General features: G+C 35.0%; 1 protein-coding gene across 2 annotated transcripts in view; it reads right to left on the bottom strand.

Annotated features, from left to right (window-relative positions):
* LOC118282471 (protein bric-a-brac 1) overlaps positions 1–12,210 on the bottom strand; it is a 263,672-nt gene that overhangs the window by 5,946 nt on the left and 245,516 nt on the right. Inside the window, exons 3-5 of one of the 2 annotated variants that reach the window (XM_035603557.2) lie at positions 2,883–3,143; positions 821–835; positions 83–258 (exon numbers count right to left, since the gene is read on the bottom strand). In XM_035603557.2, the coding sequence (XP_035459450.1) occupies positions 83–258; positions 821–835; positions 2,883–3,143 (452 nt within the window). The remainder of the gene's footprint in view (positions 1–82; positions 259–820; positions 836–2,882; positions 3,144–12,210) is intronic. The other variant, XM_035572671.2, reaches the window with a different exon arrangement.

The following is a 12,210-nucleotide window of genomic DNA, read 5'->3' as shown; positions in this document are numbered from 1 at the left end:
TTGAATGTGCCAGATTGTGGGGTGACGTAAAACAGCGAGGAAAGAATACCGAGAGCAGCCGGCTGGGTGGTGTGATACTGACCGGTGCGATGGCGGGGTAGCCCGGCAGTTCGATCTCTTTAAGGTTCGTGGCCTGCGGGGCGCAGGGCGCGTGGGTGTCTCTGAACACTACCGCGCGGATTACTCCTCGAATGTGCTCGTCGGGCCAAACGCCCAGTAAGATCCTTTGTGGTCGGCCCCTTCCCTTTGGTCTTAAATCTGTAAAGTCGCATAATAGTAAAACGTGAACACGTAAGGAATATTGGCGTTCTGTTGTAATAGCTTATTCGAAACATTCATAATTAGCGAGGAATTAAATATAGAGCTAGATAGTGGAGGTATAAGGAGGTTGCATATTTCGAACAAGCTGTACGGGGATTGGGTGTAAAAAAATTAAGTAGTTACTTAAAGGGAGTATCGACTGTGCGAGGCTTTCATGGCGAGGCGGCTCGCATCGTCGATGTAAATGCTTGGGGCATTGCATTACATAAAGCGCACTCAGTATTGCTCGACAAACATATCATATGCTTCAAATATCTGCCACGAAGCTGTTAACACGACACAAGAAAACTACGCCAAATTAAAATAAAGTATCGACACATCGAACATGAAATGTTACAGGCCGGCCGCGGGGAACCAGCCACAGCGACAGCGGAGCGGCGCGCGCGACAGGCGGCAGAAACATTGTGTCGGGAGTGCTGAGCGTGCCGCCCGCCGCTGTCGCCGCCGCCGCAGCGACTTCCCCGCGGCCGGCGGTTAATGAAGTACACATCTAACTTACTTGCAATGGTGAGCTCTTTAGCCGCAGAGTAAAAAGAAAAAACAGCATTATTACTTCTACAACTCGGCGTAAAGAGGATCAATATTACTTACTGAAACTTAACTACTTGGCATTATGAGGGGAACGGGATTAGACTGAGTTCAGATGACGAAAACTAGGGATAGAGACGGGCTCGGACAGTAATTCGAAGCAATTTTTTATACTTATGCCAATCGAACAAATACGCGCCAGGGCACGCAAGGATGCACGTTAACAGTGTGCAAGTAAGTACACGTAAAAATCGTTAGCGCGCGCTGGTTAATATATTTTTATAGATATGTCTGGCGCGCGATAACGCTTTTTTCATTAGACGTTTTTGTGGGAAAAAACCAATGGGTAAGACTGCACACTGACCGTTAAAGCGCTTCAACGCTCGTCATCTGAACTCCGGAATGTACCACTTCTCGCTTGATACAATATTGCTGAAACTGGCACTGTGTATAATGCCAGTATTCTATACAATACCCAGGTAAAGTAAAATGTACTGGGGGGAATTTATATAATGTATGAAATATTACGAATATATTTTTTCATTACATATTTTAGCTATGTAATGTATTCCCAGGCATTGTACAGAATAGCTGCTGATCCATGAGCAACATGTAAAATAAATAGAATTTGCCCTTTATTTATCAATTTTTACGTGACTTGTCAATATTTTCACGTATAATACGAATATAATATAGAGATAGGGAAGTGTGCGGGAGACAGTAAACAGATTTTCATTCTACTATTGGCAGCAAAAAAGCTTACAGCCCGCTGATGGCAAGCGGTTACCATCAGGTGGCAAAAGGTTATCTCCCTCTGGTTTGAAAGCATATAAAATATAGTAGATTTACAAATAAATATACAATATATTTAAATTGCGTAACTATAGGTCTAATCTTTCTTTTTATTCCTAGGAAAGTCAGGGTTTGTACCAATTGAGACTGAACCGTACCGAGAGTATTCACTTTGCCCGGTAATATCAGTAAATACTATTTATTGAAAACCGTTTCTTCGGCAATAATTGGACAGGTTAGTCGTCGCGTGTGAAGACTTATATAGTATTATTTCAGTATTGTAATATCGTGATTTCGTTGGAACGTTATTCCGTGTGTTCAAAATACGTTTTCTTGTGTCGTTCTCTAGTTTAAGCCCAAATGAGGTTGGTTTCCAAGGTGCTTACTATAGATAACAAACGTGGTGATCTTCATGTATCGTACACACAATGTACAGGACATCAGAGCGCTCGCATAGCAGATAACTTCGCAATGCCAAATATATTCGCACACACCTTATATACGTATATTTATACACATACATACACGAACATTTTACATTTTACACTGATTAGTTCCTATTGCACGGTAGTTTTGGTTAGTGGCTTTTACAGAATGCCGTAGCACAGGTTACTTCCTTCGTTTCATCTGATTGAATTTAGGGCTAGTTCTTTAATTAAGACTTTGATCGACAGTATAGTACCTACAAGTTTTTGTTACATTGTAAACGAAAGATTCACTTGTTTCGCGATATTGGATATTTATTTTAAGTGCTGCATTTACGTTTATTTTATTCTCGGTTTGGATAGAAAAGTGCTGATACCAAATAATGAATAAACAAATAATTATAATTTTGTTGCATTATCATTATTTAATTGTGTTGCATAGTTGCTTTCAATACGTCGTCAACACGATTAATCGAGTACAGTTTTTAAGTTCCCCTTCATAACAACTTAAGACTCGAACTGTCAAACATAATCGATGTTTAATAATAAAAAAGAAAATATAAAGTAACCTGTGACAACATTCATGACAGGCGGAGATGGGGCGCTATTATAAAATTGCGCACATCTGCACTTGTCGTTAAGCCGGGATAAGACTGGCGGACGCGGCTTGCAGTGTAAAAAATATCTTGCGACGGAAAATTCTAATTAAATTAATGGTCAACATTATAGAGAATGGGATTTATGATAAACAATGGAGACTACAAGGGGCTTTCGCCAGTAATCCGAGCTTTGAAATAGAACAATGGTTGGACATACCTGCACCACCATCAGCGCTGGGCCCGAGCATGTTGTGGACCCGGTTGGCGTACAGCACGAAGGTCGGGTAGGGGATATCGTATTTGCGAGCGGCCTGCGACAGGGACAGGCCTTCCTTCAGCACGGAGAAGATGGCTTCGGCCATGGTCTCCGGCCGCCAGGACTTGAGTGGGCCGCGCTCGCGGAACCGCAAGTTGTGCACCAGCGTCTGCGTGTTCCAGCACTTCTGCCACATCGACTGGAGCTGGTATTGGTAGCTATCTGTCGAAGTGATATATTCGCGTGTTAGTATACATTCTTTTAACTCTATGCGGTGAACAGTTTAATGAGAAGAAATCTGAAAGTTGGGACAAATGTAAAAAGTTGTTTTCTTTTTCTCAAATAAAGATAACACTTGTAAGTTAATGTATGAAGTTCAAGTTATGATATTTTCTTAATAAGCCTTTTTAAATTGTTTTCACGTTAAATTACTGATTTTATAAAAAAACAATTAATCAAGTTGCCAATATTTTTTAACAGGGTGTTTCATATTTCACGTATTACTTATTTGTATTCACACCTCTTCTAAAAATTAATAGTTTAGAGGTATTTTATGAGGTATACATTTGTAGGACTCTTTTTGTAAGAGGATTAAAAAGTCACTATGTATACAAGGTGTCATTATATTAAATTATACTCGTTTAATATAATTTAATTGTACGACTTTAATACACCTGCCTCAATTTAAACTTATAAACAACAATTTACACCCTTGTAGATTGCTTATTGCATTTACACATTTTGTTAGCAAAATCCACTTAAATAAGTATTTTTAATTAGATATTTAATTAACATATAATTCTTGTTTGGCCAAGATTTACATAATAATTAAAAAAACGAATTACAAATTCTGTAATTTAGAAATGACATATTAAAAATGGATGTAACATCGTTAATGTTTGTATAATTAATTAATATTACAACTGGATATTATACAATCCTTTTAAGGTTGCAACTTCAATAAAAAGTAAAAAATAATAGCACAAAAACAGTAACAGTAATTATAATTACATAATTAGACCCGTCCTACATACTGACCTCATAAAGGAACCTGTTTCTAAGAAAAAAATAAAAATTAGTAAGAAAAAGAAACTACATATAATTTTGTGATATCGATTTTATATGACATAATAAAGTACAGTCTTCGACATAATGGCATTACAACTTGACATAAAATTAAATTTTAATGTACTTAAATTTAAAAACTACATCTTTGAGCATTTTTAAACAGAGAATACAGTCTATTTCTCTCTCGACTCTCAAATAAAATTAATTCATTTAAAATTACATATTGGCTACTTATAATTATGTATAGTTGATGCTGTAACTAATGCCCCCTTCCAATAATTTCACTAACCATTTTAAGGCACTCCTAAGCCAAAATAGGTGACATTTAACGACATTTGTATATCACTAAACTATAAATGACAAGTGACATCTACCAGTAGGTACAAGGAAGGCGTCAGTTTAGGTGCTACGTCAAAGTAACTCCCGCAATCAGAACCATTTAATGATTACTTAAACTATTACGATTTTGTATCGAAAACAATTGCTAAGGACTAAGTTAAGTTACCATTAAATGACTCTGAGTACGGCGGTTACTAACTTTTATTCAAGATATGGTTTTAGGGGTCGTTCTTGAAAGCGGGCATTAGTATCTTCAAAATATAAACGTAGGTATACGTAAATGTTCCGGAGCTGCGGACAACGTAAAAGGTTACCGGGCCTCCGGCTCAAAGCAGGAGAAGGAACGGGGTGGTTTTTAGTCAGTAAGAGTCTGACACTCCCTCCCGCCTCACCCAAGGCGGGAGAAGTCATTGGATGATTTTCCCCCCTCAAAAAAAAAAAAAAAAAAAAGGTATACGTAAATGTAAAAAATAATAATTACATACAGGATTAATACAGAATAGAAAATAATAGGATCTCAACTATAACTTTAAATCTTTAATTATTTGAATAACCATTTTTCTATTATTATGTGCATTGCATTCGCAAAACTTGTATATACTGTCGGTAACGGTGTAAACCTATACGCATTTGTATAGTACCTATGTCCTACTATTACAGCATAACATTATTATTTTCTATTCTGTATTCTATTTACAAAATGAAAAATCATAATATTGTCTAGCAAATCTTATTATAAACTAAAATAAAGGCACTTCGTTTACATAACAACAATTTTTACACTAGTGAGGTTCCAAGTTCCATTTAAACATTTTTACTGGAGATACAGTTAACTGCTCATGCAAATTTTGAAGTGACTGAAAGTAAAGTCGATCGGATTTTTAAAGTATTAATGATATGAACGTATGAAAGACAATATTTGACGAATTTACCCTTGATTTTTTTCGAAAATACCAGTACTCTTCACATGTACATGCAACATAAAAGTACTATATGTTTTTTATCTGGTTTCAAGTGCCTATCTAATAAATAAAAGATTTTTTCGATACACTGCACTGGGTGAGTAAAATATGGCAACACTACACTTGGTTTTTTCATAAATACACATACCTTTTTTAAAAAACTAGGTACTCAACCGAATAAATCATAAGTAAATATATTTATTATACTAACTGGATAACGAGCGCGGTTTTTATTATTGCAAAATAAATAAAAACCAACAATAATTACGAGACGATAAATAATTAGCTTGCAACAATAAAAATCGTGAAACCGTTTAGATTTCACTTGCCAATTAGTTCATAGTGAGTAGTAAATAAATGTATCACTCGGAATTCTTTGTAAGTCGCATTAATTGCTGTCTGAAAAGTCATGTTTGAGAACTCCATTTTAACACGGCTCATAAACAATAGTCTGTCCGTGAAACAATGGTATCCACTACAGACGTATTAACAATTCTATGTTATATGTCATAAAAAGATACTTTATTATATTCTTCTTAAAGGTAATCAATCAAAAGACGTTTGCAATGTATTGAACAGAACAGTGACATATGGGTGCAATTTATACATCAACTTATAAACTGTAGAGTAAAAACATAGAAGAGCGATGCCCAGACGCAGCGCAGGTGGGGTTGTGTGGAACAATGCAAGAAAAAGTGAGAATGCGAGCGTGCGTTTAATTTATATTTAGCGATAAAACATAATTGTGTATTTCAATGAAAAATATTTATGCGGTAAAAACATTCTTGTGTTTCCTGGCAGGAGTGGCATGCCGTAATTATAAAGAATATACAAATGTTGCCAACTTACGGCCGACAATTTGACCAGGAGGACGTATCGCCGGCGGCACTTAGCGCACAAACTTATTATATCGGAACAAAAACGTTTATAAATCAGCGCGAAACCATTTTCATATTGTGTGTAAATTACGGATTTTTATTACCATTTCATATTTATAGGAATTTCAATAAATACTTTTAGTGAACCGTTATTAATTAGAGTTTAATCGGCCTTTTACCGAGTTGTCGTTTTTGCGAGGCTCAGTTCCGAGACATTGCGCTCATTAATAAAGTAGAGTTATCTAAATCGTTATTTAATTTAAAATTACACGAACTCCATCTTAGTAGAAAGCATTTACTTTTTAGTCGGGTTTACTTAATTAACGTGATATTTCCGTTAAATAAGGTGTTGTTGTAACCAAGTTAAGTTGCGGTGTCGTGAAAAAATGCGAACGTAACCCGGTTTTACATTCCAACTATAATATAAAGTATTTGTTAAGAAAAACTGTTATTTACACAAAATAATTACGGAGGAACCATGGATATATCGAGTGAATAATACAATTAACGTTTTGAAGAGATTATTGCCTGTTTTTATAAATCTTTTCAAAATTTTAAGGAACGTCTATGCTAATATTTTTGTGCCATTTTAGCGATATTTTGGTGATATTGAATGTCATTTTAGTGACATTTAACGTCATTTTGGGTTTAACCGTCCTATATGTGACATCTAACAGTACAAGTAAGGGGTGAATGTAAGTTCTCCGTCACACTAAGTAACTTTTAGTTAAAAGATGGTTTAGAGTTGGTGAAAACAGCCATAAGGCGTCCTTGGTCCGATTCTAATTATTTTGAACCATGATATGTGTTATTGTCTATCATATAAAACAGAAAACAACAAACAACGAATATATAACAGTTCCATTATCGAAAAAAATGCTTCAAATCCCCTAAAACAAGGCAAACAAATCGTTAAACGTTTTATATTATGCACGTGCAGTAACGGGATGTAGGAACTAATACATTTTCTAACGATAGTGCATACATGCATATTTATGTGTACGTACTCATACATAGGGTGAGTGCACCTATGCACGCACGTAAGCCTGGACACGTGTTCAACAGTTTGCGAGCTGGATTATACGCAGTTCTAGCTAACAGGATAGTTCTTCCGAATAACTATGATCGGGTTCAAACCTCAAATGCTATTGAAATTCACTAACTGAGCAATCAAACTCTTCCTGATACTTTCGAAATCGCCGACCGGTCTTGAGCAAGTGTGGTGATTAATGCTTCTTCTCTGTATGAGAAGAGGCCTTTGCTAAGTAGTGGGTATTCAGTCTGATGATGATGATGACTTTTCCCGTTGGTGTCATAAGAGGTGGTTAAGAGGCTCTTATTGATTGTCACGTAATGTTGTGTAATAATTATATAAAAGTATAAAGTATACTACGCGCTAATCTCCGGAACTACACCAATATTTTTTTTGTGTTTCACCCATTTCTCGACTAAGCTATATAACTGCGCAGGAGTAGCTGGTTTTTTAATATATTTTTTTTAATGTCTGTTTAACCTAAAGTAGTTACTCAGTATGCAGTAGATATGAGTGATGGATGAGTGAAAATTGACGCTTATTAAATATATTAACTTGTTCTCGATTACCTAAGGTCTTATTTTAATGGAAAATTATACATTCACTGTTGATTGACATACCAATTACGGGACGCAGGTAAATGTCAAAATGTCATAATTATTCATTATATGTTTAATGTTAATTTTTTTTTAAACTCGTTGCCTTACACTAGCGTATTCACCTGTATCGTGATGTGAGGTTATGTATGTATATTTTAGTTCTAAAAGATTTAGTTTATTTTTTTTCATAGAATATAATCTAATTTTCTATTCTAATTATTTCAATGGACGCAATATGATATTCGGTTATAGTTATTTTTATGTATAATATAATTTTATATCTATATCACAAACTTATATGTATAAAAGTTACCTAAATAGATCTAATAAAAAAATATGTCTAGTCTAATAAGACCACGGATGATTGTTGAATATGTATTTTTTTTTAATTCTATAGTAGTAGTCCTATAGGTAGGTATTTTACCGATCGATCGATGCGTATAATTAAAAAAATCTACGAATAAACAAATTCTTGCATTGGTAATAAACAAATAACAATACATGGCAGTTTTCGGTACCAACATTACAATTTACATTTTACATAATTAATCTACTTATTTTAATACTGAAAAGGAACTTAACCATAAAACAAAAAAAAAAAAAGATATACTTCATAAAAATAGAGTAAAAAAATATAGTATTATACAATTACGCCAACAGATTTTGAATATCATTACATTCATAATAAGGCACGGTTTTTATTGTTATGCATCTTTATTTCTAAATATACACTTTACAAGTAAATAATGTAATAAGAATTCAAAATCGATTACGTAGTATCGTGACAACATTCATTCCTAGTTATCCCAAGTCTTAGTGAAAAAGATTTATTTCACTCAGACCAGGAAGGCACTTTTCAAATACTAAACTATTACAAATGTCAGTCCGTCTGTCAGTCCTCTAGTGAAGCTGTTTACTCGTTCCAAAGTGTAGATTCCTATGGAGAAGAACGAGCAAGAAACTCCATAGGTTACTCTTTTTCAATCAGGTTGACAATACAATTTTTGGTTACATTGTTTCGTTGGTTCAATTAAGTGAGAACAATGTAACACCAATATCTACTCAAAGATATAGAAAAAGAAAATAATCTTGAGGACAACAAAATTAATACAGATTGGAGCTGACCAATCCAGTTCACGAACATGACATGTACACCAGAACCGTCCAACTCAACCATATTGTAGGGATATGAGCGAATATTAAACATAGGTTTACAAAAAATATACAAAGTTATAAACATGCAGTTTTGTATAAAACATATTAAAATACTAAAAGGGATCAGTCTCTCCTACATAATAACAATTATTAATATGATTTTAAACACCTTGATTCATAAATCATAACTGACGAATATTAAACATATTTAAAAAAAATGTGGCCAATAAAAAGGTGTCAGTTTAATGCCCGAATACTGAAATGCTATTTAATTTTAAGTTGTGTGTGTAATATCGTGCTATCTCTGTCATGTTATAAAGAATTGATAGGAACAGGACTAGGTTTGAGAGCGTCTTAAAATTGAGTAGCGTTTGAGTATTCGGACATTAATTACTTAATAACAAATTTAATCAGTTATTTATGAAACAAGTTTAAAAAAAATTCTCGCTAAATTAAAACTAATATAAGGTGGGGGATTATAAACCAATAATACCAGTTTTCAATAACCTCTCCTAAATTTTAAGGAACCGTTATGCTAAGATAGGTGACATTTAATGACATTTTAGTGTTCACCAAACTATAAGTGACACCTAATTGTACAAGTAGGGGGTTAGTTTAGGTGCTATGTCATGGCAAGTAATTTTCAGTTAAGAAATAGTTTAGGGGTGGTTATTGAAAACGGATTATAAGTCTATATGTATAAAGTCTTAATACGTATGGCAATGTGATGAACAAATTTGAATTCACGATTGATTTAAAGACATTTAAGATTTTAAAAAAAGCTAGTAACCAAAATAAAAAAAAAATACAATAGTAGGTGGTGGGCGTTGTGTGTCGCGGAATGCTGCTCATGAATATGAGCCTCTAGCATAGCTTGAAATTATCAGTTACGTGTGTAAGCCGATAACATAAAAAATAATTTAGAAGGTATGTCTTACGAAAGTTTGAATAAAATAAAAATATTATATTTATTTCATTTTATTGAACACAACAGTTTATGAAAAATATCCTTTAAATGATACTCGAAATTGTGATATGCATACGTAGCTGCATTAGACCTTAAATAACTTTAAGACGACCAAGTTACGGTTTCGGATCCGATTCCAGAGGTGGGCAAAGTTGTATTGAACTTTAAGTTTGGAATAACTAATAATAACTGAATCTGAAGAAAGTTAATATTTCTACCTCTGCCCACCCCTTCGAGGTATAAAGGTGCGATAGTACATCACTTGGCAATTCAGAGAGATGCTTAACTTAGCATATACGGTACTTAATTTAAAGACGTTATCAAAAGTATTTCTGTCTCAGCAAAGCACGGAGAAAGGAAAGAGACGGCAGGACAAAATGGCGACTTGTAATTATTTTGGCCATTAATGTACTTACGAGTCATTAAATTTATTTAGGAGCGTGAGTAAATATCTGATTGTACTAATGAAATGGTTACAGAATCTCACTGGCCGTGACTACAGGGAAATCTTAATCTGTCACCACCACTCTTCCCGTAGATATCTTTAAAGCCGACTATTCCAGACCACTCATATGAAGTTTTTCAATTGCGGTATTCAATTCGCTTGGCATTTAGGTAGAGGATAAATAGTCCAGCAGTGGTCTGCCACATCATATGTCTGTTCATCAATAGAATTAATAAATTAATAATTGAGCCAAAAATATCACTTGTTTCTTGACACACAGACCATGACCATGCTCAGTAGGTAAATACTTGTCCAATCCTATACAGGTATGATTTTATAGTTGAGCAAATTTATCGTTTTCGAAAAGTGAAATTTGGGGAAAAGGACCCTCGGCTTCAAAGTGTAAGCCTCATAGCTCGAAGGACTGACAAGCTGATTACAGCTAGGGAAATTATTGAGAGTGATGAACTACAGGACTTTTAATTGGTTATACATTATTAGTTTTAATTTAATCACACTAAGTTTAGAAAGTCCTAAACTACTAAAAAGGTTGTCAACCTGTTACTGGCCACAAAATGATACAATATCACCTTTTATTCGACCAATTTGTGTCCCGATGCGGTTTGGAATTTGGAATTTGGCACGGCTCTAACCATCAGAGCTCATCAAATTGCTGACTAACATGAATGAAATTTATTTAATAAGGCTTTTTAGTGCAATATTTAGTGGTATACCAGTGACCAAAAAGATTTAATTGTTAGGGATATGACGTAAAATCGGTATAATTAAAAATAGGTTATATTGCTCAAATCACTTTTCGTCTCGTATGTTGTACTGAGGACATTTCACCTTAACAATCATAGTTTATGTATCAGTAGTTATAAATCGATACATAATTAGCTAACAAAGTAACCAAACAGACAGAAGAATGAGAATACATTGGATTTATTATTCACATTATAGCTCTTATTGCAAACACTAACTGAATATAATACTAAATACTGAAATCCTACAAACATCAGGACTCATCATCCGAGTTATATTCAGTCTTTACTACCAAGTTCTTATTTTTCAACGAGCCCTCATAGTGCAAGGACACTATCGTATGCTTTTTACAGAAGGCCCACCACCATCTAAAGCCATTTAGTCCTACGAAAGAAAACCCAGGATCCCTCATCCTCCGCAACTTTTCCACAAAAGATAATACCTCTTTCAACGGTTTTTGAGTGCGTCTATTGTAAGGAGATACGTTTGTTTCACAGCAGAAGTCTAATACAGCTTTTTCTTCACTATCTAAGAGGTTTATTTCGTCTAACATTGCCATACGTTTCGATTTTCCTAATATGTTATCGTATAATGTTCCTTTCGGTATGCCGTACATAGTCGATGCTTGAGTGAACTTCATTTGTTGCGTGGCGACTGCGTGTATTGCTTCTTTCAACTGGTTCTGTGTCCACGACGGCTTGCGCGAGGTCTGGCCATTAAAATCTGATAGGATGGGGCAACACAACAATGAAATAAAGGTCCGTGTTAGTATGATGCAGTTGTAATACTGACAAGCTAATTTTGTTTCCTTATTAATGCAGACGCGCAATTTTAAGGTAAGCGGACCTATGTCCGCATCGTACGCATTCCGTATGACGTCATCAGTACGCATCGCATCTAGGCATTGCTGATGATGCGGTTACGGACCGTATCCACCGATGCGGATCAGTGGACGCAGTTGTATGAGTTTCTATACAAGACGAACTAAAATCCGTTGCGTGCGATGCGTACGATGCGGGCCTGTAAGGATTACTCAACCACCCTTAAATTCCTAGTCCCCAAAGGGTCGGCAACGCAC

Source organism: Spodoptera frugiperda, chromosome 25, assembly GCF_023101765.2.
Source record: "Spodoptera frugiperda isolate SF20-4 chromosome 25, AGI-APGP_CSIRO_Sfru_2.0, whole genome shotgun sequence".
Lineage (NCBI taxonomy): Eukaryota > Metazoa > Arthropoda > Insecta > Lepidoptera > Noctuidae > Spodoptera > Spodoptera frugiperda.
The sequence above is the reverse complement of the archived record's forward strand: the minus strand, read 5'-3'. Positions and strand labels throughout refer to the sequence as shown.